At 42.1% G+C, this 26,858-nt stretch overlaps 1 protein-coding gene across 3 annotated transcripts in view; it reads right to left on the bottom strand.

The window, feature by feature from the left end:
- Positions 1 to 1,295: 1,295 nt before the first annotated feature.
- Positions 1,296 to 26,858, bottom strand: part of GPATCH8 (G-patch domain containing 8) — a 97,690-nt gene continuing 72,127 nt past the window's right edge. For 2 of the 3 annotated variants that reach the window (XM_044999602.1, XM_044999604.1), the window contains 3 exons: positions 17,880 to 18,023; positions 6,987 to 7,117; positions 1,296 to 6,489 (listed from right to left, as the gene is read on the bottom strand). In XM_044999602.1, coding sequence (XP_044855537.1) covers positions 2,619 to 6,489; positions 6,987 to 7,117; positions 17,880 to 18,023 — 4,146 coding nt within the window. In that variant the 3' untranslated portion in view covers positions 1,296 to 2,618. The remainder of the gene's footprint in view (positions 6,490 to 6,986; positions 7,118 to 17,879; positions 18,024 to 26,858) is intronic. The other variant, XM_044999603.1, reaches the window with a different exon arrangement.

The following is a 26,858-nucleotide window of genomic DNA, read 5'->3' as shown; positions in this document are numbered from 1 at the left end:
AACTTCTCTGTTTCCATCTAGATTAACCACCAGCTGCAAGAGCCTGGCTTGTGTTTTTGGGAAGAACATCTTCATTTTTCCACAAATCCTTGGTTTATTAGAAAGTTTCTTTTCCCTCATTTTACAGCATATTATATATATATATATATCTTATGTGACAAAGTTAAATACAGTTTGTTTATGCTTGTTAGGTTCATTTTTAGCACTACTCTGGAAGTCAACCCCCGCCCCCCACTGCAGTCTGTCGGGTGCCAGAACACGCATACTGAATCTAAAAGCTAATGAAGCTCAGCATTGAAACATTAATACTGTATCTTAAATATTTACATCAATTAAAAAATTGAGTCCCTTTATTTTAACAGGTGATTTTTTTTCAGTGCTGTTTGTTCAAAATGCAAATTTCTCTCTTTTTAAATAGCGAGCAATCTCAGGGCTTCAAATCCTTTGAATTTACACCCCCGATGTTTCAGTTCTACAGTGCTCGGAGGGGTATGGGGAGGAAAGAGAAGAACAGGAATGCTAGTTATGCTTGTAGCCACAGCATGCTTGTTGCTTCATCTCAGAGCAGGCCTGTCTTGGCCTGGGTCTGACAGCACAGAGCATGGAATCTGGCCATGTTTCCAATCCAGACCACAAGGGAGTTACTGTGAACTGAGAGAGGATGGAGCCCCGCACATTTGAAATAGGCACTAAACCAGAGACTGGACTTTAACTCCTCCAAAGCAAGCAGGAGAGAAGCTCCTGTTTTAGGGCTGATGCAATGGGAACAGCTGTTTAGCGGAGGGTTAGTAATGGGGCTGATATGTGAACAAATCTCTTCAGAAAAATGTCACAGGCGGGAGGAGTTTGAATGAATTAGTGATCAACCAAAAAACCTCACTCTCAAAATAAAAAGGCACATTTTAAAGCTAACGGTTCTTTTCTCATTGGAATAGTGGACTTGTGCCTGACAAGTGGCTAGGGTGACATCTGCAAGTCAGTGGTTCAAACCCAGGAATAAACAGGGGCATTTTGTTCTATATGGGACTTAGCCCAATTTCCTGACACTCCTGAATCTGCCATCAGGATCAGATTCCTCTGAAGCTAGCAGCTGAGCTCCAGATCACAAGCATGCAATATATACCTATGTTGCTTCCATCTGTACAGCATTTTACAAATCCAGCAGTCGTCACCTTCCAACGTGATACAATTCATTAGCTGTTAGAGTCATCAGTGTCTTCAATGCACCGCATTTATTCCAAATCTCACATTTTTCTTCTGCAAAATGCTAAATGACTTTTTTTTTTTTTTTTTTAACATTTTATAGTCCATAAAAACTCCAAAAATACATGAGCTTGATAAAATATACATGCTTAGTCATTTTGTATCTAGCTGAAACGGTAAGTTTAACCTTTACAAGTGTCTTATTTCAACTACAGCAAACATATTTACACAAAAGCCACCAGAACAAGTACCACTAAAAGAACTGGCTGTAAAAAATATTATTGCAGTATACTACAAATATGTAACCTTTTTTATATGAGCTACAAAAAGCAGCATTTTTACGTTTACAGAGTTCAGTGCAAGTCTTTACATTTAAAAAAATCCTATAAATTAATAAACAAACATCAATATTACAGAGAAAAGAATACATTTTACATATTCTGGTTAATTTCTCCAGATTGTTATTGGGTTCCGGTCCTCCATATTGCTTCAACTCAGGAAGGGATTTTTCTTTCATTCTCAATCAAATTCCTCTTTTTTACAACACTTCGGGAGATCGGAGTATGAAAGATCTCTCTCAAGAGTACAGTGGTCAAAGCCTAGACCAAAGTCACAAGCCAGCAATCTGAGAACCCCTCTCTGTTTCACACAAAAGGCTTCAGCGCACAATCCTCACCTGAGAGCAGAATTTTAACGCAGGATGGAGAAGTGCCCAAGCTTTGAACATAGTTAGCTCTTTTGTTCAGTAAAGCTTTAAAATTAAATCCTATTTCCACCTTCGCTGCGTACGTCAGACAGTGGGGTATGTGACATCAGGTACCAAGAACTCTTCTGCAAAGTCTGCTAACTGGTCACTGCCCCAGCAAAACCAAGAGTGGCCATGACCTTCCAGCAAAGTCCTCTTGGCAGGGCACAGCTGTCAGTTATTAAATGTTTCATGCATGCAGCATCACTGATTACAACCAGGATTCAATCATGTAGACCATTTTAATTAGATGACCTCATTACAAGGATTTGAGCGAGACATCCATTAGCCAGAGTAGGAAACACTCTATGTAATTTACAAGAGAGCAGAAGGAAGATGAATAAAGATGTAAGAATACAGGAAAAAAAGCCCTTCACAAAGCATCTTGTCTCTCTGAATTTGAGATGATTCATCTGGGCCATGATGGTGCTACATAAAGATGTTCTCTCAGATGTGGAAACGTGAGAAAATCCCTAATAGTAAACAAATGCACACAACACGCACAAAACTGAACTGCTGCACCACAGGTATGGCCTTCAAGCCAGAACCCACTTCCTCGGCTGCTAAGAGTGAAAGGAAATTCTCAGATCTCACCTGTCAGCTGGATCATCTTCACCCCCCTTTTCGAAATGTGCAAGTCTCCATTCTCTGAGGTTGAGTTACCTTCTCTTCATGTGCCATGGCTGGGAGGGTGCTGTAAGTCCTGACCTGAGAAAATGGGGTGCAGCAAAGGGTGAAGGTGTAAAGCTGTGGCAGCTGCAGCAGCAGCAGGTCGAGGCGCAAGCAGCGTTGGATAAAGAGCAGCATGGTGAACAGGATGAAAGGTGAAGGGACCTGGATGGAGCGCGGACGCAGGAATGATATGTATGGGGTGGCTGGCTAGAAATGTAGCAGGGTGCCCTGGAATAATAGAATGGGTTAAATGGGACAAAGAAATGGGTGTCAAGTGTGGCTGGGGTATATGATGAACCTGAGCAAGAGGCTGGGGGTGAGGGTGTGGGTGAATGCCAATAGCTGCAGCAGCCGCAGCGGCATGGTGCTGCAGAATGGCATGCTGCACAGTGGTGATGGATGCTGCAGATGCAGCTGCTGGCTGCTGAATGTGGATAGGTTGCAGAGCAGGTGCTGCTGGGGCCAGCGCTGCTGAAGCAGGAAAGGTTTTGACCTGCTTTGCTAGAAGCTGTTGCTGAATGTGCTGCTGAGCTGCTTGCTGAAGCTTACTGTACTTCTCCATTTCTTCAGGCGTGAAAGTGATCGGTTGGCTCTCAAGTGGTGCCAGGGAGGAATCTTCTGCTCCTTCTGGCTCCCCGTCAATGCTTGGCTCCCCACTCGGAGTCACGTAACCAGGAAAGTGCTCAACATCTGGAACTAAAGGCATCATGCTGGTTTCTACAGGGACAGGCGGGTTACCACTCTCCACGGGTTCTAAGGCATCACCATCATTGGGATCAGAGAGATAGCTGTGTGGCATAATCAGCTCTCCAGAACTGTAGCATTCAGGAAGTGCCTGCGGTTCAAGAGGAATTGGTGGTGTTTCCACAGCAGGTTCAGCAGGTTTCTGTTCTTCCAGTGGTTTGTCCTGCAGCAGCATCACCACCTCCTCCTCCAGCAGAGGCTGGACTGCCAACTGACTCTCCGTGCTACCCTGGGGAACTTCATCAGCCTCTGACAGCTCCTGTTCCTCACCCCTCTCTACTCCTGCCTCTTCATACCTCTTGGCATTTGGTTTTCGGATTGTAGGGAGCTTCCCAATTAAAGGTAGAACTGGTTTGTTGCCTAATGAGGGGGGAAGCTTAGGGCCAAAGTACCCCTGTGGAGGATCTTTAAGTTTTATCCCAACCTTGTTTGTCCCTGCTAACATTTCATCATTAGCAATGGGCTTCTTTTCAACCTTCCTGGACTGAACCTTTTCTAGCAGCAGTTTTGCTGTGACCGAGTTCTTTTCTTCTGGACCACAATCACTTTCAGGAGCTTTTCCCAAGCCAGAACTACAGCTATTTTGAGGGAGAGAGCCAGTTACCTTTGTTTCATCTCCTCTGCTCTCTTTTTTCAAAGCCCCTTCACTTCGGCCTGCTCTGAAATAGTGCGGAGACTGCGAGCGATATATTTTGGATCTGATGAAGTCTCTTCGCCCAGATCTCCTGTCTTCAGGGCTCTCATGATCCCGAGAGCCCTTTCTTGAAAGAGATCTCTGTGAATGGCTTCTTGTGCTCCGGCTGCGATCTCTGCTGTAGCTCCGACTCCGTTTCCAACTGCGGCCAGTTACGCTTCGACTTCTCCTCTTGCTTCGACTGCGACTGCAACTGCTGCTCCGTGTTCTACCCCGACTTCTTGTTCTTGACCTTCCCCTAGCGTGGGTTCGGCTCCTGCTTCGACTTCTAGACCTGCTTCTACTTAGACTGTAGTCATCTTCCGAGGAGGAGTACTTGTGCCTTTTTGATCTGTGTTTTGAGCTGTTGTAGTCAGAATCCTCTGAGTCATGAGACCTCTTTGAATGACACCTTGATCTGTCACTGTAGTCAGTATAGCTATCATCTGAATAACTTCTCCTGTGACTATACCTACTGTGGTCTGAAGAGGCATCAGAACTCGTTGAGTATGACCTTCGAGAGGACCTGCGAGAAGAATGTCTTCGCCCTGATCTGGAACGGCTTCTGGAGTGGTCGCTACCAGAGTCATAGTCATCACTGTACTGTGACACAGATTTCTGTCGGAAGTCTTTTCGGAGAGAGCCTTCATCACTTTCATAGTCCCCACTACTCTGCCGGCTTCTATGGCTGGACCTGCCAAAAGAAGGAGCAGAACACCGCTTCTTTGAGGCAGATGATAGCTGCAGGTCAGTCTTGTGTTTTTTGCTGCTGTGCTCTTGGGAAGAGTTACCACTGTCCTCTTTTTTGCCACTAGTCCCCTCTTCCGCAGAGAGTGCCTTCCGCTGAGGGTCCTGAAAGCAGTGTTTTCTCTTCTGCAGATGGCTCCCCTCATCGGGCATGTCAGGTTTCAGCACCCGCTCTGATTCAATAGGAAGAGACAATTTGCTTTTTTTGTGTTTGTGTTTTTTCCGTTTCTTGGGTTTCTCCTCCCTCATGTCAGTTTTTCGGCTTTTCTCTTCAGCTTCTTCCTTGTGTTTACGTTTGTGCTTGCTGGACTTTTTGTGCTTCTTTTTCTTTTTATGTTTGTGGGATTTCCCAGCCTTGTCTTTTTTACTGGTTAGAGTTTTACTACTGTCATCTGTTTCTTCCACTTTGCTAACGCTTGCCAAGCTGGACTCCTGCTTGCTCTGGGTACCACAGACAGAGACAAGTTTATTTTCTGGTTTTGCAGCAGAACTGTTAGTTGTGCTTCCTCTTTCCTTGCTTTTGCTTACGTCACTAAATTCTGTGGACTGCATATTTTCCTTAGAAAGACCTAATGTGTCTTTAGGTTTTTCTGCTCCTTTCGCTTTAGCATCTTTGTTACGTGACAGCTTAAAATCAAAATACAAGGGATTACAACTGTATGAAACAGATGGCTCTGCCCTGGTGAATATCAGAAGTTCTGAAGGCCACTGCAAAGTAGTGCTTTCATCTTTACTCAAAACTGGGAAAAAGGGTCCCATTGGATGCTTCGGTCCCTCGATGACTTCTTTACAACCCGGGACAGGCTGAGTGGCTTCTTTAGTAGTGTCTTGTTTTGGGGGATTGCTTTCTGCAGACTGCTTGCTTTCTTGCAAACTTGCATTTTCTGGAATTTCTTTTGCTTCTGTTTTGCTTCTCTGAGCTGTAAGTTCAGTTGTACGTGGCTCCTTCTGCTGCACAGTGCACTCAGCTGCCTTTTCTGTGTGCCTGCCAGCTTTGGGTTTGGGAGAATTACTCTTTATACTTTCATGCACCGTTTTTTTGCTTGCATTTTCTGCTTCCATTTGCTCTGTGGACTTCATGAAAAGCAGGAACTGAAAGTTCGGTTTTACTTTACAATGGGCTGGGGGAATATAATGATAATACTCTGGCTCTAGTGGCGTTGGTCCATCTTCTCTTCTCATCTTTTTTAACTTAGATAATGTAGTGGCAAGAGATCCATTGTCTTTTTCGTGCTGGTCATCATCTTCAACTCTGTTGTCAGGACTATTCGTGGTCTCGGCCTCACCAGTCTTCTGCAAAGTCCCTTGATCGGAGGAGGCTCTCTCCTCAGTTTTTGTTCCATCTGCAGGACTCGATTCCTCCACATGGTCCTTGAAAACAGACGCTATAGACTCAAGCTTTACTGGAGCCTTCTTGGCAAAGGAGAATGACACTCCTATCTTCTGCAGTGGAGTTCCCAAATTATTCTTAATGCCAAAACTGATTGCCTGTGTTGCCTGGATTGGTATTTGGCCTGACAGAACAGTGCTGCTGACTTGTCCAGTGTTCAGAACGACTCCCCTGTCCATGGTTATTTCTGTAGCCTGGCTAGAAGTTGTTTGGATGGAAGAACTGCTGTTAGCTGCTGAATCATTATCATCATCACCACCTTCTTCATCTACAGCCACAGTGGTCGTTTTGAACATGGGCCCGCTTCCAGGAGCACTATGGAATGTTTTAAAATAGAGGGGAAGGCTGATTAGAGAGATTCACAGAAGATTATAGGTGGTGTCATACCTCAATTTAAATAATTTTTCTCCTGCCCATGCTTAATTTTTAATGCCCCCTAGGCCTGTTCTTAGCATAATTAAGTATATGGTAAATATATTAAAACAATGGCTTTTCACCCTTTTCAAGGTAACTTTTACTCAATACTGCCCAACGTCTTGCATTCTTTAACATTATGAAGAGCTGTGGGTTACAGCTGGTATGAAAGACAAATACAACTGTTTTGCATAGTGCTTACATTTACTCATCTGAATGTCAATGGCAAGAAGGCTGAGGCTCAAGCCTTGCTATTTGCAAACACATCAATCACTTCGCAATGGCTCAGATGCACAGCAGCAAGAATGATGTACAGGTTACAAGCAGTAGTTTTTGTAACCTTTTTATTTCAGTGAAACCCATTTCTGTGCTGTCTAGCTGTGATCTCTAGCGCTCACCATTCAAGTTGCTTTCTCTGCTCAGCCAGTTCGTGTAGACGCCGGAGGGCTCTCTCTTGCTTCTTCTCATCTTTACGTGATCTTGAAGAGACATTGCGAGCAAATTCCCTTTGCTTGAGATCTTTCAACCTCTGTGGCAAAAGACAGTGAGAGAGATCAGATGAAAATGGCAAGTGAATCAGTGCATTAAAGAGTTTCTCTGTTGTAACACTGGAAAGTGTCGTCATCCCACCCGACCCACCCAACCAGTACAAATTTACTGAGCTAAGATGGAGTGACAGCATCTTAGTCCACAAGCCAAACAGAACACATTGCCATCCTCCCAACAGTTAAATGGAAAGACAACTGTTGATCACTTTTGGCTACTACTTCATATCTAATATCTGCAGTTCCAATCAGTGTTGATACATTTTCTTTAGCATGTACAATAAAGCTGATTTCAAAGCAACAAGCAAATTCTGGAAGGAAAAAAATGACTTGATTCTGCTGTTCTTGCAGGGTGCAAATATACTTGACAGTGCATGACAGAAGTCTTGATAGTATGCGCCAAAGAATGAAAAGAGATTAGCTAGTGCAGAAAAATTATCCAGGTACATATCTCGAAAAGCAATGTACAAATTACAGTTGGGGAGGCGGGGTGTAACTAGAACTGAACTCATTATGAAAGTGATTGTTTAATCAACAAAATGGAAGATACCTTTTACCATGAGCAGTAACTCATTTTCCTGTATGTCGTGTTTGGACAGTGTGGAAAAATTTCCAATATTAGCAAGAATGCAGCCTGGCTTTGCCAGTTTCTTAGTAAGTCCACTGAAAAAAAGAAACAGAAGTGGCACTGGATACCAGAGAGGCACGGACTGGAAGCTTGGGGTGGAATGGGGAAAACAGAGCTAGGTCCAAGTAGTTTAGCATTTTCTTGACCTAGGAAGCAATTTTCAAAGCCCCTAGGAGAGCTTGATCCCCAAAGCCCATTAAACTTTAATAGGTTGGGTGTTCAAATCCACTGGGCAGCTTTGAAAAATCTCAGTCTTAAACCTTAGGGGAAAAACGCTTTTTCCACTGATTAACTTGCAAAAATACACAATTAGTTTAAGAGTGCTGTCCTGATCCACAGAGAAAACCAACAAGCAGCTCTGGCTAAGATTTTCAGAAGGGACTAGTGATTTTGGCTGCCTGTTTTTTGGTAACAAAGCACTGAGCACTTCCTCTGAAAAACAGATCCCTGTAAGGTGTGTCACATTGAGCTTCTAAAAATTGGGGCATTCAAAAATCAGTAGTCACTTTTGAAAAACCTTAGCCTATAATTTAACAATTGTTTACTTCAAAATATAACCTTTACCAAAGGCTGATTCTTGATTAGAACAGAACTGCAGAGATATTCATCACATGCTAGGATCTGAAAATCTATCAAACGGATCAAGTTTGAGGAACTGATTTGACCCAATGTAAAGTGAACATTGCTTTGTGAAAAAGATGAAGATTGACAAGACGGGGAATTCTCTTACCTAATAATATTTACTAAATGTGATTGAGCTTTATCAAAATCAGAAGGGAGGACACGCGCACACACACAAAATAAAAAAAAGAAAAGAAAGAGAAATACAGCTACAGACACTAGTAGAAGGAAACTCACTCTTGTGATCTGGACTCCAAAATTAGAAGGATTTGTTTTCAACACATCAGCTGAAAATGTCACATCACAAAGAAAAAAGAAAGTAAAAATATAACAAGAGTGGAAAAGAGAAAAAATAAAAGCAAGCATTACTACACAAGCTCTCAGTATATCTGCAAACGATTGTATTGACTAAGGAGCTGATCCATCAAAGCTAAAAGGTTCAGTTTCAGGGGTAAGAGGAAGGGAATGCACGTACATACACACACAGCACAATGATCCCACCTGAAATAACCACTACTTTGACCAGGATGCAAAGGGCTTAGGGTTTGGGGGAAGGTAATGTGTTAAATAACGAATAGTAAATTTCTTTCTAGAGGAAGAACAGGCTAAGCAATGGTATCAGCTTTTTTCATGCTGATTAAAACTGCTCATCAGTTAAAAGTCACCAACAGCTGGCAAAACAATTTAACTGGGGTTCGATGCCAAGTTTCTGGATTTTTCATCCATTTGGGGAAAAAATGACCCAGCTTTTTACAATAAAAATGAATTACACCTTTTCCCTTTGTATGAGTAAGTGGAGGGTGCAAACTCCGAACTCCCAGAAACCCACTCTCGTCCTTCAGATGTGGCTTTAAACACCCACCTTTGACCCGTCCAGCAGGCTGACTAGAGTCACAGGCTCAAATATGGTGGTGTTGCCCACAGTGCAATCTTGTTTTCATTACACACACAGTTTAACCAGACAAGTAATGCTTTCTTCAATGATGCTCTTCTCTCCCCCCCACCCCTTTCGATTGTGAAGTGAGAAATGCAGTGCAAAGCACTAGGAAGTGCAGTATCACTTACTATACTGATATACTGCAGACTCGGTAAAGGGAGGGAATGACAGACAACCGAGTTGGATCTTTAACTGTGATTTGGGTAAACAGGAATTACACCATTTTCAAGAGCCAAACCAACAGTGCCCCAAAGATTTCTGTGCTATCCCCCACCTCCAGAAAAACAATTATCTGATTTTACATAAACTCTACATAACATGTCCCAAGCCATAGTGTATTCCAGATGCTCTAGCTATCAACATAAAAACTTCTGTGTAGTGTCAACTATTCTCAATCTGTAAGAAAGTCTAAGTAAATATTAGTGCAATGGTAAATTCATTTACAGTATGTTCTTGATAACTATGACCTGTGAATACCGGACTACAGGACAAGTGGCATAATTCCTTTAATACCAACAGACAATGGTCAGGTTAATCTTCAACTTAATTCAGCAACAGTGCACATTTACTTTATTCACTGGATGTAAGGATAATCTAACTGCTAGCTTTAGCATTTTAAACTCTCTCACAGCACTGCACCATCATTTTTCAGGGTTGTACCAAATAAGATGTAAAATGAGGAATATTATGTACCGGTAGTTAGTCTCTCGCTCTCTGAAAGATGCGTTTTCAAGCACAAAAGTTTGGAAATAGCCAAAATGCCAAGAAATCTGGCTAAATTGCTAACAAGTTTCATATACAAGTAATCATGGAAAAACAAAAGACCAGTTTGCAAACCTGTAAAAACAAATTACTATGGACACAAGATCCAAAAGTCCTTGTTCATAGGTAGTTTGGTAAGTGCAAAGCAACTTGTGGAGTGGTCTTATACAAAGTCCTGCCACGGAATAAACAATTAGCCCCTCCTTTCCAAGTCCAGAACTGAACTAAGGAGCACATATGAGCACACCAATGGATGTCAGTGGTGTCAATGGAACACACCGAAGGACCAGTCAACGGAATTACAATACTAATAAAACCACCCACCTACCCAAACACATAATTGGGATAGACACAACCAAAACCGTCAAGGCCTAAATCTAGGGGAATCTGTGATTATGGGATGCCAATTTAAATTTTTCAACACACAAAGTCTTAACTTTCATAGAAAGCTATTCAATAAACAATCTGCCTTAATTTTTCCATCTAAAATCCCTAAACAAATGCTCATCTAATTGTAAGGTCCCTAAACTCATCAACAAGAACATCACTCCGTTTTAAAATCCTGATTAATAAGAGACTTTTCTGTTATGAGCTTTACTAAACCAAATTAAAATTTTACGCTACAAGAGGATTTAGAGATCAGGAAATAAAAAAAGGCATGGCTTGAGGAATTGGCTTTCCTAGGAAGCAGCAATGCTTTCCAAGTAGCAATACATGTACTGACCTACTTCAGAACGAAAGTTACCAGAAAACCAAGAGTATTATTCACCACTTTATTAATCAAAATGCAGTAATGGTTATACTGAGAGATCACTTTCACAAAATCACATAAACTGGCCAATCAAGAAACACACAAGTCTCCAGACCTTGAAATGAATCTTACCACAATGTAGACACTTCAGCTAGATAAGACACTCAGATTGCACTGAGGAGATCATCATAAAACTCTCTGAAATGCTTCATCCCACGGGATCAGTAGTGTTTTCATCCACCGCTACCAGCCTCAGCTTAGATGGAGTATGAGAATATTTTCATCTGTGACTTAGGTCTTGATCCTGTGCCCATGGAAGTCAATGGCAAAACTTCCATTGATTTCAATGGGGCTTTCAGAACAGGGTTTCTAGAGCTCTAGAGTTAGCACAGTAATCTGGTGCACAGAAAGAAGATCGGTAAAGGAGGGTGTCTTATGATGCCATGAGATGCTGGCATTTAAAGCAACTAACTTACAACCCTCCTACAAAATATGCCCACAGACTTCTCTAACTAGCTCAAATAGGCTACATTCCTGGATGATTTTAAATTTATGCTACATACAAGACTCTGGAGATATGCCCATCACAGGCACGCAAGGAAGACTCAGTCAAGACAAACAGCTGCTCAGTAGAGCATGTAAGAACGAAAAATAAAGCCAGAATTCTGACCCATTAAGTAACCAAAGCATTCCAGGCTGAAGTTCACTTTACACCATTTAATCTGGTACTTATTTTATTAGGGTACAAAGACAGTTGAGTCTGCTGAGTATTTATTTTCAGCTCAGAACTCTTTGGACAGAAGGAGACGGCTAATCTGAAATAAAATCATGCACAGATCTCAGTTGTAGGGAGAGAGGAGAAAAGTTTACTCATGTTCTTTAGCATGTATCTGCCTTCAGACAGAACTCAAGTACAGGGGACTTCACAAAGTGAAGAGAATATCCTGAAGCTACTTGGTGTTATAAAGCAGAGACTCTGGCAACACTAAAGCTGTAATTGTCTGCTCTCAAAATGAAACAAGTATCTTAGACCCAACTGAAATATGAGGCTGTAGGTGTTTTTATGAAGAAAGGCACATTTTGGAAGGCTATTTTGTTAGTTCTCTCAGTGCAGTGATGCTCTTCCCTTTGTGTCTCTGCATTTATTCCATATATAACTTGGGAAGTTATTTAGCAGAACTGGATCCCCACTGCTCTGGGCATATTACAGAACTGTATCTTAGTCTATGCCACCTCTGGAGTTTGTTGCTTTGTGAATGCTAGTATCAGCGAAGGGCAATATTTTTCAGCGTCACAGGGTTACAGGTATCCCCTTAGGTTTAGGAGTTATTTTCAAAAATTGAAAATGAAATACGAAGGGAGACAAAGATGAAACAAGAATCCACGTCTGTGTCCGTCTAACACACAAGTTGATGCAAACACACTTGTCTTGCTAGATGAGTGTAAAAAACAAGTGCAATGTTATAATCATTTTTATGAAATCAAATACAGACTCTCTAAATGTCTGCACAATATATGACAGACCATATAGTCTCTCCCAGAAGCGTATACAATACAGAACAAACTCACGTAGAAGGTTCAGAAAACCAGAATCTGCTCTAATATACTAAAAAGTATTGAATAGCAGTTGGCAGAGAGATGAGGACAGTAGCCTGGAAGGGATAGGTTCTCTAGTTGGATCATACTGTTGCCTGAGTTGCATTCTATTGAAAGTAAATCTGCAATCCTCACACGTGTGAGCATTCTAGGGCCCTCACATTTGAAGACAAGACTTGCCATGGAATACTCAACTATCCTGTGCATTTAGGGCACTACACGGGGAGCACTTTCCTTTCTGCTGGGCGGTGCAATGGTGCTTCTCCTCTTACTTGGCACAGTAGCGATGGAAAACTGACTAGTGGATATAGATATGCAAGTTCAGAAAACATTTGATCAATGCTATGTTACAGAACTTAAAAGTTCCTGGAGTCAAATGAGAGGATGATTTAAAAAAAAAAAAAAAAAAGCCAGAAGCTGTAAGATTTAAGAGACTGTTACAGGTCCTGGAGTTTTGAAAAAGCTGTAGTGTATCATACGCTATTCAGAAGATGGAGGATCCCTGTCTGACTGATGGTCATCAATATTGTATGACATAGTCAAATAGGAATAGGGCTCTAAGAAAGGAGAACATTAATGTAAATATAGAATATATGAGTGCCGAGTGCATCATTCCAAGCCACACAGAGCTGGTTTAATTCAAAGGTGACTGATGTAGCATCACAAAGGGAGAAATCTGCCATCCCCATAAAACACAAGGGCTTTGGTGCCCGCCCTCCCTAGATGCCTAATGGCATACATTTGAGTTGAGGGATTAACTGTGAGGGGTTCTTTTCTATATCACTAAGTCAGCAGCTAGCTACCAAAGTTTTCCTTTCATCTAACCCTTTCTTTTTGAATTTGAACCTTTAATAAAAGGCTGCATCAGGATTTCTACAGCTTCAGAGGTGGGACAGTTCACACGTAACCATTAACTTTTGTTTGCTGCACCCAACAGCTCTCCCCTCATTTAGAAATCTCCATTAAAAATTACAGTAACTTTCCATGGTACAAAGCAAAATTAACACTTTAACTGCTCTTTGAATGTACTCAAAAAGTCTTAATTTATTTGAGTCATTTTTCCCCTTCTGTATGAATATCAGTTGCCATAATAAGTCTTCTCAAGTTTTTCCTCAGAGGAATTTACTACTCTGAGGATGGGGTTATACTCTTTAAAACATCCATTACATCATCTTATTTTCAAATGTTAACCTTATTTTAAACAAAAAAAAAGTGTTATTTCCCAGATATTCTGGTTAAAAATGTAGAGAATTAAACCAGCCAATGGGTCTTGGCAGTCACAGGAATATGTATTTCACAATTTAATGCACAATTCAAAATCTGAAAAACTGAAAAATTCCAGATAGAGAATTCCTGGTGTTTTGAACTTGGTTGTGAAGCTGGAGAACTCAAATATGTCCCTCCATTAACAAACAGGACTTTCCCTTTATACTTTTAATGTCGACAACTTGGTGGCAGGTCCAAAATGTATTGGGTAGGGATCAATACACTTACCTATTGTCCCTGATTCGCAATAATCCTGAGTTCCTTCCTGGAATACAAGACAGTGTCTTTATATCTTGGGAACAGAAGGAGATGTAGGGATGGAAGATCTATTTAATACGGATAAAGTAATGTCCACTGAGCAGTTTTAGAAATAAGGAAACTGCCATTTTAAATTATTTAAAAGCAATGACTATTCCCAAAGGAAATTTACTCTTGACAGGTAATATGCTATGGAAAATGTAAACTAAAGTTATGGTCTTACGAATTTCTCCCTCTCACACATCTGTATCGGATCACTGCTGCCAGATATTGCCAAGCACATCAAACTCCAGTGACTATAGAGGTTTGGTATATTTATCACTAAGGATGTTGTGGGGTCTTGTTTTCCCCAGCAATAAAGTCAAATGGGAAATACAAGTTCCCAGCCTCTGTCATACTCAAGTTTTAGTTGAGAAGAAAAATGATCCAAAGAAAGTATGAAATAAGAAATCAAGTCTGCAAGTGCTTTATTTAATCTCGGTCTCCTATACATTCTGGCAACAGGCAGAAGGTGATTCACCTTAACTATATCTTCTTTTTTCCTATTGGAATCTCTCTGCTTTATAGAATTAGATAATAAAAAGTCGATCTCAGTTCTAAAATGTCTTCTCTACTCCACCTTCATTATTTCTTTGGAAGGTAACTATCACTGCTGCCTTTTCCTTGAAGAGACTGCACAATTAAGGGAAAATATTCCAGAAAATGGGAGAGCTTTTTAAAAAAAAATAATTTTCAGCTTCAACTAAAGGTTACGCAGGACAGCTTGCACTTGGTTTACTTTAGCACACTAGTCGTCCTTTTGGGCTAATTAACTAACCTTAATAACTACTTGCATAAGTCAATGCTCAAGAAGAATAAATGCTTTTGTCTTCTTCACATCACTTTGCTTCCTTCACTGATCAAAGATGATTCTAGGAAAGCTGACCTGTCAATCTATGGTACCTTCTATTGTCTCACAACAAAACTACAGACTAGTATTTTAAAAGCTATCCTCATAAAAAGGATAAATCTGTCCCTCAGAAGTGACCCTACCTTCAATCATAATTAGTAAAGGCAATGGGACATGCTAAGATACAGTTATCTACTGCAAGATTCTATTTCAAATATTCCCAGGCAGTTTCAAATTTGCTGCTAAACTCAGACCTTCTTAACAAGGCCAGCTGCACCTTAACACTGCACAAATCTCCTAAATGCAGCTTGATTTCTTCTGCCTTTAACTTTCTTTAGATGACTTCCTGAACTGTTTATTGGATGATTTCCCATAAAAATATCTGGAGGTTCATAAGCTCCAGGACTCATTCAATACTGGTGTAACAGCTGCAAATTATCCAGTGGTGGTATCCATTCAGGTGACCAACACCAAAAAGAGTTTTTCACCAAAAGCAGAAATCTATTTGTATGGATGAGAAGATTGTGCCAGCATAAAGTTTTCCCCAAGCAGCTTTTACTTCTGCCACCCGGTTCTTGCACACTAATGGTGGACAGTTCTTCCACCAGCATGAGGTTGGCCCGTGCTCTGCAGGTCAGTTTTTCCTCTAAGTCTCTCCAAGCTGTGGCTGAAATATGTCAGTTCAGTCACTCTCCTGTAGATCTCTGTTAATTTTTCAGATACACTTATCAAGAGCTGCCATTAATATATCATCACACTGAAAGATATGGTATTAAACAGGCCCTCCCTGTTGTCATGCACTCAAATTTCAGCCAAACTGATGAAAAGTCCAAAGTATATTAAATCAGAAGGTTGCAACAATTCCGTCTATTAGCAGTCTAATGTGCCCATCAACTTAGTCAAAATAGCCCTTGTATAGCTGTTTTCCATAATACAATAGAAACTCACTAATTTGTACTTTGCTAGTCTGTAAACCTCATAATTTACTGCACTATAGTTTTTGGAGAATTGAGGAGTGCTATAGTGAGGTCTCGTATTATTAAAACTTTGTTACTTTTAAAAAAATACTGAATTTATTTAGTATCAAATTCTATACACTTAACTGAACAAAGTATATTTTGTGATGCATTCTCCTTGGTTTTAAAATTGTATTTTTTGCTCACTTGCTGTTTTACAAAAGTCAATAATGCACAATACATCTTCCAGTCATCAGGACAAATTAATGATGTTCTATTAGAGGTAATATTACAGAAGACCAAAATCCCTTCTTTCTGAGAAGTGATATCTATAGCCAGAGTTGTTGTGGCTGTGTTGGTCCCAGTATATTGGAGAGAGAAGGTGGTTGAGGTAATAACTTCTGTTGGTGAGAGAGGGGCTTTCGAGCTACACAGAGCTCTTCTTCAGCTTGTCTCTTTCACCAACAGAAGTTGGTCCAATTCAAGGTATTACCTCACCCACCTTATCTATCTATAGACACACATTTAAAACAAAGTTATGTAATGCCCAAAACTCAATCAGTCTAAAGCAAGGGTTCTCAAACTGCGGGTCATGACCCCTCAGTGAGTCGCAAGGTGGTTACATGGGGGCTGACAGCTCCCAGCCCTCCTTAAATTAAATTACCCCTCCCATTTTTAATGTATAACGGGGGGGGGGGGGTGGAGGAGTCCACACTCAGAGGCTTGCTGTGTGAAAAGGGTCACCAATACAAAACGTTTGAAAACCACTGGTCTAAAGTGTGTGAACAGACTGAGGGCATGGCTATACTTGCAGATGTAGAGCGCTTTGAGTTAAACCAGCCTTCGGAGAGCACACTAGGGAAAGCGTTGCAGTCTGTCCACATTGACAGTTTCAAGCGCACTGGCGTGGCCATATTTGTGGCACTTGCAGCAGCACTGGGAGTAGTGCATTATGGGTAGCTATCCCAGCATGCAAGTGACTGCAACGTGCTTTTCAAATGGGGAGGGTGGGGTGGAGTGTGACAGGGAGCGTGTTGTGTGTATGTGGGAGGAGAGGGAGGGGTTTCTTGGGGGGCTGAGAGCATGTCAGCATGGTGTCTTGTAAGTTCAGACAGCAGCAGACCCCTCCCCACCCCTCTCACACACATCATTCCACAGTAATGGTTGCTTTGTCTTGGAGCAGATAAGCATGCCGGCTGTCAGAAATGGAGCTTTCAAAGGGCATATCTGCATTCCTGCAGCGATTCAAAAACAATGACAAGAGTGGTCACTTACTTAAGGGGACTATGGGACGTTTCCAGAGGTTGGTCAGAGCACAATAATACAACACCTCGTTCACACTGATGCCAGGCGTTGTAGCCAAGGCACAGCAAACGTTATTCCACTCGCCAAGGTGGAGTACCATAAGCGCTGTAGCCGTGGAGTCAGAGCGCTCTACATGCCTTGCCAGTGTGGACGGGTAGTGAGCTAGTGCGCCTAGGACTGCTTTAATGTGCTCTAACTCGCAAGTGTAGCCAAGCCCTAAGTCTGAGGCCTGAACTTTTAGTAATGAACGTACAGCAAGATGTCTATAGATATCACAACATAGGCCACCTTTTGAAATTCAAATGTTTCAACACAGAGAATTTTTTTAGAATTGGCCAACTCAGTGGAGTTACAGGATTTGGATATTACTCCTAATGAATTTTTCCTTGCTGCAACCGCCATTCTTTTTATAAAACCTATGTCACCCAGATCCACAACTCTCTATTCCATTTGCAGTCTAGTATGTGAAGCCAGGTATCCCAGTTACTGGAATTCACCATAGGGCCTATTACTTGGGCCTCAGAAGCACCACTGTTCATTCCAAAGCATTGATGAATTAAGTGGGAGCCATCATACACACCTAATCTCCTTTTCAGTCTAACTGCCACCTGCTCCTGAACATGGTTAGTTCAAAGCTTAACCCCGATGCCATCAGTTACATTTCTTTCACTGAGTATTCCATTGTTGGCAATTGAACACATCTCAACCAAGAGCAGCAAGAAGCTTCCTGCAACAAGAATATCATGGTACTTATCTGCAGTGACAGCAGCTGTTTACCTGTTTGTGAGCATGGTCATAAGAGTTTATGTGGTTGTCAAACTCTTGATGTTTTTGATACTGTTTGTCACAGAGTTCACAGTAAAAGTTTGCTCGGAGGTCTTCCAAGGCCTTGGCAATTGCCTTTTCTTTGTCGACATAATCCTGCAATATTAATGAAAGTCAGTACCGTTAAGTTCCTGTAAAATAACCAGTGAAGCTGAACAATTCCATTAAGGAAAAAAGCCTTCGTATGGAAACCTTAACATGACGCTGGTTAAAATAGAAACATTGTTTTAGAGCAACTTAATGATACACCCATGTTCTCCTACAAACTAAAATATATGTGAGTTTTGTGAAAACTTTAACTAGAATACATTCTTCTTTTAATCTGGCCTCTATACGTTCTACATCAGAAACCAGTATTCCTATAAAGTAATGCATTTGTTAAGTGGTCACATGCTCACCACCGCAGAGAACAGCGCCTTCACCGAGGAATTTACAATCTAGAATTTGTGGTTCTGTAGTTGGAGACTGACAAAATATTTAGTACGACTACTTAATAAACCCACCTTACGGCTGCAAATGAAGTGCATCAGATGAGCTGAGCTCACATGAGAAAAACAATTCAAATTTCCAAGCCAATTAATAAAATAATTTAAAAACTGGCAGCTGTTCACATAAAGCTAAGACCAAAATGCCGACTGAACCTCCTTAACCTGCCCAAAGATCAACCTCTCTGCTGTGGAACAGAAAACTCCATCTACAAGTACTGACATTCCCTCTGTTTCGAGGGATACCTGGAGCTTTTCCATCTGATCTTAACTGGTATGTAATTCAATAAGGATGAATACAAGCACTGCATTGCTTTTCTTAGTTTGTAACACCTCCAGATCAAGTTCATCCCTGGTGTATTTCTACAAAATTCTCTTAAACTATACCAAGAATGAGGATGCCCACTATATGTAGTTAAAGCAAATGAAGTTGTGCCCCAGTAGGATGATGGCTGCACGAGAAGGTGCACAGGTAGTTGCAGTTTACCAGAAATAACAGGGAAACAGAATTTTTAAAATGAAGATGTATGCACAGCAATCTCTGGCAAAATCAGTCTACAATCAAATGCACATTAATTTAACACCTCAATGGTGGTGGTGATTTTTTTGGGTTGATGTATATGTAAGTGATTAGTTACCACCCCTTAGAGAGGACAGTTATTTTTTGTACTGTGATAATGACAAAAGGCTCTGGGTCCCATTGTTTCATTCTCTCCTCTCACACTACAAATCCTAATCCAGCCAATTAATCTCATAGCACAAAGAGCTCCAACCAGGATCTGCAGGGTACAGCCTATAAGGCGGCTTTCCTACTATACATCAGTGATCTGGACACCAGTTATTCGATGATTAGCCAAATTGGCTGCTGTAATTATTCTGATATGTAGTTTTGAGCTGGACCTGCTATTGGAAATGAAAGGCCAGTCTGTTACTACCTAAAACCCTGGGCCTACCCATCCTACTTCACAAACCAAATTATTCCAATTGGTACATTAATACCAAAGCCAAACCCAAGAATGATTTTAAGAAGTTTTGCCCTTCAGGAGCTGAGAAGAAAGTGTTTATTTTAGGGCTGTTGATTAATCGCAGTTAACTCATGCAATTAACTAAAAGAAATCATGGTTAAAAAAAAATTAGTCATGATTAATTGCAGTTTTAATTGCACTGTTAAATGAATGCCAATTGAAATTTATTAAATATTTTGGATGTTTTTCTACATTTTCATATATTGTATTCTGTGCTGTAATTGAAATCAAAGTGTATATTATTTTTTATTACAAATATTTGCATTGTAAAAATGATAAACAGTGTTTTTCAATTCACCTCATACAAGTACTGGAGTGCAATCTCTGTCTCATGAGTGCAATTCATGAGTGTAAATTCATAAGTGCAATTTACAAATGTAGATTTTTTGTTGTTGCAGAACTGAACTCAAAACCAAAACAATGTAAAACTTTAGAGCAGGGGTCAGCAACCTTTCAGAAGAGGTGTGCCGAGTCTTCATTTATTCACTCTAATTTAAGGTTTTGTGTGCCAATAATACATTTTAACATTTTTAGAAGGTCTCTTTCTATAAGTCTATAATATATAACTAAACTATTGTTGTATGTAAAGTAAATAAGGTTTTCAAAATCTTTAAGAAGGTTCATTTAAAATTAAATTAAAATGCAGAGCCCCCAGACTGGTGGCCAGGACCCGGGCAGTGTGAGTGCCACTGAAAATCAGCTTGTGCGCCGCCTTCGGCACATGTGCCATAGGTTGCCTACCCCTGCTTTAGAGCCTACAAGTCCACTCAGTACTACTTCTTGTTCAGCCAATCGCTAAGACAAACAAGTTTGTTTACACTGACAGGAGATAATGCTGCCACCTTCTTATTTACAATGTCACCAGAAAGTGAGAACAGGCATTTGCATGGCACTTCTGTAGCCAGCACTGCAAGGTATTTACGTGCCAGATATGCTAAACATTCGTATGCCCCTTCATGCTTTGGCCACCATTCCAGAGGACATGCTGATGACACTCATTAAAACAATAATAATAATGCATTAATTAAATATGTCCTCTGCTCTGTTTTACCCACATTCTGCCATATATTTCATGTTATAGCAGTCTCAGATACTGACCCAGCACGTTGTTCATTTTAAGAACACTTTCACCGCAGATGTGACAAAACGCAAAGAGGGTACCAATGTGAGATTCCTAAAGATAGTTATACCACTCGACCTACGGTTTAAGAATCTGAAGTGAAGGCTAGGACTATAACAATGTTTAAAAGGGGACTGGATAAATTCATGGTGGCTAAGTCCATAAATGGCTATTAGCTAGGATGGGTAAGAATGGTGTCCCTAGCCTCTGTTCGTCAGAGGATGGAGATGGATGGCAGGAGAGAGATCACTTGATCATTGCCTGTTAGGTTCACTCCCTCTGGGGCACCTGGCATTGGCCACTGTCGGTAGACAGATACTGGGCTAGATGGACCTTTGGTCTGACCCAGTACGGCCATTCTTATGTTCCAAAATCTGAGAGGGACGAGATGTGGAGCATGCTTTCAAAAGTCTTAAGAGAGCAACACTCCGATGCAGAAACTACAGAACCTGAACTACCAAAAAAAGAATATCAATCTTCTAGTGGTGGCATCTGACTCAGATGATGAAAATGAACACGCGTACGTCCACACTGCTTTGGATGGTTATTGAGCAGAACTTGTCATCAGCATGGAAGCATGTCCCCTGGAATGGTGGTTGAAACATGAAGGGACATATGACTCTTTAGCAAATCTGGCCTGTAAATATCTTGTGATGCCAGCTACAACAGTGCCATGCCTGTTCTCACTTTCAGGTGACAATGCTGCCCACTTCTTGTTTACCATATCTCCTGAAAAATCTAAACAAACTTTTTACATTGTTTTATTTTTGAATGCAGTGTTTTGTAAATAATTCTATATTTGTAAGTTCAACTTTCATGATAAAGAGATTGCACTACAGTACTTGTATCAGGTGAACTGAAAAATACTATTTCTTTTGTTTTTTCACACTGGAAATACTTATAATCAAAAATATAAAGTGAGCACTGTACACTTTATATTCTGTGATGTAACTGAAATCAATATACTTGAAAAATGCAGAAAACATACAAACCTATTTAAATAAATGGTATTCTATTATTGTTTAACAGTGCGATTAATTTTTTTAATTGCTTGACAAACCTAGTTTATTTCGAACAGGAGCAGCTAACAGGGGAGTTTGGTGAGGGAGTTTACAGGGGCTAGATACACCTAACATTCTTTGCACTTAAAGGTCAAAACACTGCTTGATAAAAACAAAGCACCAACAAGGGAACAAGCTTTGGGAGTAAAAAGAGAATGCAGCCAGAAGTCCAGCAACACAGTGGGAGCTACCCAGTTTACTGCACCCAATGCAGCATGTATGATTACCTGCCCTATGGGCTGGTGGTGTATGCATGTATTTGCTGCAAGAAGCTCCTGGCCCTCAGAGACCATGTACGGACTTTGGAGACCAGGGTGGCTGAGCTGGAGGAGCTAAGGGAGACAGAGGTACAGAGATGAGACTTTCTGGGACACAGCAGAACGGTCCACCCCTGGTCTGACAGCCTCTGTGCTGTTGAGGAGGATGAAAGCCTCAGGGAAGGAAAACATCCAACTGGAGCAGAGGAAAACGATCCCATAGTTGGGACCCTCCTCCCAGATGATGATGTGGTATCCTCTCACACTGAGGATACTTCTACGGGGCAGGGAACTCCAGTTATTAGGAAGACACAGGTATTAGTAATGGGCGATTTGATCATTAGAAACATAGATAGCTGCGTTTGCGATGATCAGAAGAACCTCATGGTGACTTGCCTGCCTGGTGCAAAGGTTGCAGATCTCTCAAAGACATCTAGATAGGCTTATATGTAGTGCTGGGGAAGAGCCGGTGGTCGTGGTACATGTAGGTACCAATGACATAGGAAGGACAGGAGAGAGGTTCTGGAGGCCAAATTTAGGCTGCTAGGTAAGAGATTGAAGTCCAGGACCTCCATGGTAGCATTCTCTGAAATGCTTCCAGTTCCACACGCAGGGCCAGTTAGGCAGAACTGCAGGGTCTCAATGTGTGGATGAGACGATGGTGTAGGGAGGAGGGGTTTACATTTATTAGGAACCAGGGAAGCTTTTGGGAGAGGGGGAGCCTTACAGGAAGGATGGGCTCCACCTAAATCAAAACAGAACCAGATAGCTGGCGCTTAAAATTAAAAAGGTCATAGAACAGTTTTTAAACTAATGGCTGGGGGAAAGCCGACAGGTGCGGAAGAGAATGTGGTTGAGACATCCCTTACAGGAGGATCTATAAATGGAGATTCCCTATGTCCTATTAAGGAGGAGAGGATGGAAAATGTTAAAATACAAGGAGGATCTGATGAGAAACAGTCAAATGAAAAAAAGTCCCATTCAATTAAATCATAGAATGATTGAATATCAGGGTTGGAAGGGACCTTAGGAGGGCATCTATTCCAACCCCCTGCTCAAAGCAGGACCAATCATCCAGGCCAGGGCTTTGTCAAGCCTGACCTTAAAAACCTCGAAGGAAGGAGATTCCACCACCACCTCCCTAGGTAACCCATCCCACTGCTTCACCACCCTCCTAGTGAAAAAGTTTTTCTTAATATCCAACCTAAACCTCCCCCACTGCAACTTGAGACCGTAACTCCTTGTTCTGTCATCTGCCACCACTGAGAACAGTCTAGATCCGTCCTCTTTGGAACCCCCTTTCAGGTAGTTGAAAGCAGCTATCAAATCCCCCCTCATTCTTCTCTTCTGCAGACTAAACAATCCCAGTTCCCTCAGCCTCTCCTCATAAGTCATGTGCTCCAGCCCCCTAATCATTTTTGTTGCCCTCCATTGGACTCTCTCCAATTTTTCCACATCCTTCATGTGGTGTGGGGCCCAAAACTGGACACAGTACTCCAGATGAGGCCTCACCAATATTGAATAGAGGGGAATGATCACGTCCCTTGATCTGCTGGCAATGCCCCTACTTATACAGCCCAAAATGCCATTAGCCTTCTTGGCAAGCAGTGCATACTGTCGACTCATATCCAGCTTCTTGTCCACTGTAACCCCTAGGTCCTTTTCTGCAGAACTGCTGCCTAGCCAGTCAGTAGCAGTGCATGGGATTCTTCTGTCCTAAGTGCAGGACTCTGCACTTGCCCTTATTGAACCTCATCAGATTTCTTTTGGCTCAATCCTCTATTTTGTCTAGGTCCCTCTGTATCCTATCCCTACCCTCCAGTGTATCTACCACTCCTCCCAGTTTAGTGTCATCTGCAAACTTGCTGAGGGTGCAATCCACGCCATCCTCCAGATCATTAATGAAGATATTGAACAAAACTAGCCCCAGGACTGACCCTTGGGGCACTCTGCTTGATACCGGCTGCCAACTAGACATGGAGCCATTGATCACTACCCGCTGAGCCCAACAATCTAGCCAGCTTTCTATCCACCTTATAGTCCATTCATCCAACCCATACTTCTTTAACTTGCCGGCAATAGGGGACAGCCAAAAAATGACAAGTTTTTAAAATGCTTATATACCAATGCTAGAAGTCTAAATAATAAGATGGGTGAACTAGAGTGCCTAGTATTAAATGAGGATATTGATATAATAGGCATCACAGAAACCTGGTGGAATGAGAATAATCAATGGGACACAGTAATACCAGGGTATAAAATATATCAGAAGGACACAACAGGTAATGCTGGTGGGGGAGTGGCACTATATGTGAAAGAAACCACAGAATCAAATGAAGTAAAAATCTTAAATGAACTAAATTGTACTATAGAATCTCTATTGATAGTAATTCCATGCTTGAAAAATAAGAATATAGCAGTAGGACTATATTACAGACCACCTGACCAGAATGGTGCTAGTGACTCTGAAATGCTCAGAGATTAGAGAGGCTATTAAAATAAAAAACTCAATAATAATAATGGGGGATTTCAACTATCCCCATATTGACTGGGTACATATCACCTCAGGAAGGGATGCACAGATAAAGTTTCTTGACACCTTAAATGACTGCTTCTTGGAGAAGCTGGTCCTGCAACCCACAAGAGGAGAGGCAATTCTTGATTTAGCTCTAAATGGAGCATGGGATCAGGTCCAAGAGGTGAATATAGCTGGACCGCTTGGTAATAGTGACCATAATATAATTAAATTTAACATTCCAGTGGCAGGGAAAACTCCACAGCAGCCCAACACTGTAGCATTTAATTTCAGAAAAGGGAACTACACAAAAATAAGGAGGTTAGTGACACAAAAAATAAAAGGTACAGTATCAAAAGTAAAATCCCTGCAAGCTGCATGGAAACTTTTTAAAGACACCATAGAGGCCCAACTTAGATGTATACCCCAATTTAAAAAACATAGTAAGAGAACCAAAAAAGAGCCACTGTGGTTAAACAACAAAGTAAAAGAAGCAGTGAGAGGCAAAAAGGCGTCCTTTAAAAAGTGGAATATAAATCCTAGGGAGGAAAACAGAAAAGAGCATAAACTCTGGCAAATGAAGTGTAAAAATATAATTAGAAAGACCCAAAAAGAATTTGAAGAACAGCTAGCCAAAGTAATAGCAAATTTTTTTTTAAATACATGAGAAGCAGAAGGCCTGCTAAACAACCAGTGGGGCCACTGGACGATCGAGATGCTAAAGGAGCACTCAAAGATAAGGCCATTGCAGAGAAACTAAATGAATTCTTTGCATCGGTCTTCACTGTTGAGGATGTGAGGGAGATTCCCAAACCTGAGCCATTGTTTTTGGGTGACAGATCTGAAGAACTATCCCGAATTGGGGTGTCATTAGAGGAGGTTTTGGAACAAATTGATAAACTATACAGTAATAAGTCTCCAGGACCTGATGGTATTCACCCAAGAGTTCTCAAGCAACTCAAACGTGAAATTGCAGGACTGTCATCTGTAAAAGACGGTTACTCACTGTAGTAACTGTTGTTCTTCGAGATGTGTTGCTCCTATCCATTCCAGTTAGGTGTGCGCGCCGCGCGTGCACGGCTCTTCGGAAGATTTTTACCCTAGCAACTCCGGCGGGCCGGCTGGGCGCCCCCTGGAGTGGCGCCGCTATAGCGCAGGATATATACCCCAGCCGGCCCGTCCGCTCCTCAGTTCCTTCTTGCCGGCTACTCCGACAGTGGGGAAGGAGGGCGGGTCTGGAATGGATAGGAGCAACACATCTCGAAGAACAACAGTTACTACGGTGAGTAACCGTCTTTTCTTCTTCAAGTGATTGCTCCTATGCATTCCAGTTAGGTGATTCCCAAGCCTTACGTAGGCGGTGGGGTCGGAGTTAGATGTTGCAGAACGCAACCGCTAAGCCAAAGGCTGCATCAGCTCTGGACTCCTGGACCAATGAGGCAAAGGTGTGGACCGAGGACCAGGTAGGTGCACAACACATCCCCCTAAAGGGTATGCGAGCCAGGAAGGCCGCTGAGAAGCGTGAGCCCTGGCGGAATGTGCAGCAAGGTGGCTCTATGGAACATGGGCCAAAACAGAGGAGGTGCGGATGCACAACGTCATTGAAGATGAAATCCTCTAGGAGGAGACAGGTATGCCCTTCGTCCGGTATGCCGGTACGATGAAGGTTTTGGGGGCGTTACGAGAGGGCTCTGTCCGCTAGATATAGATTGCGGACGCCCTACTGATGTCGAAGGAGGGCAACCATTGCCCTCCTTGCAAAGAGAGTGGCTTCGGAAAGAAGACCGGAAGGAAGATATCCTGGTAGATATAAAAGGCCGACACCTCCTTAGGGAGGCAGGTCGGACGTGGTAATAACTGCCCTTGTCCTTGAGGAACACAGTATACCTTGGGCCTATTGTGAGAGTCTGAAACTCGGAGACTCGTCTGGCCGCAGGAAAGGCTACAGGAAAACTGTCTTGCAGGACAGGTATATCAATGAGCATGTTGACATTGGCTCGAATAGGGCAGTCATAAAACTGGTTAGAACCAGATTAAAGAGCCAGGTTTATGGCGGGGCCCCACTGGGGGGTATAAACGCTCCAAGCCCTGAGGAACCAGATGGAATGGAGCGGGACCTTGGCGGGAGAAACATTGCGCGTTTCGGAGCAGCAGGAGAAACACTTCCACTTGGCCAGATACTTTAACCGAATGGAAGATTTCCTACCACCCCGGAGAATCCTGTAGAACCGAGGCCGAACAACGTAACTCGGATCGGTTTAGCCACGCAGGAGTCCTGCTGTGAGGTGTCGGGATTACAAGACCGGGTGGTGAAGGTTGCCGTGATCCCGCGTCATGGGGTCTGTGCCAAGAGGGTTGCTACCGACAGGTGTGGCAACATGGTGTGCCAGTGCTGCCCAGGTTACGCTGGAGCGATCACAATCAGGGGCGCTCTGTCCCTGCGGAGTTTTAGCAGGACCCTGTGAACC

This window comes from Mauremys mutica, chromosome 25, assembly GCF_020497125.1.
Source record: "Mauremys mutica isolate MM-2020 ecotype Southern chromosome 25, ASM2049712v1, whole genome shotgun sequence".
Lineage (NCBI taxonomy): Eukaryota > Metazoa > Chordata > Testudines > Geoemydidae > Mauremys > Mauremys mutica.
The sequence above is the reverse complement of the archived record's forward strand: the minus strand, read 5'-3'. Positions and strand labels throughout refer to the sequence as shown.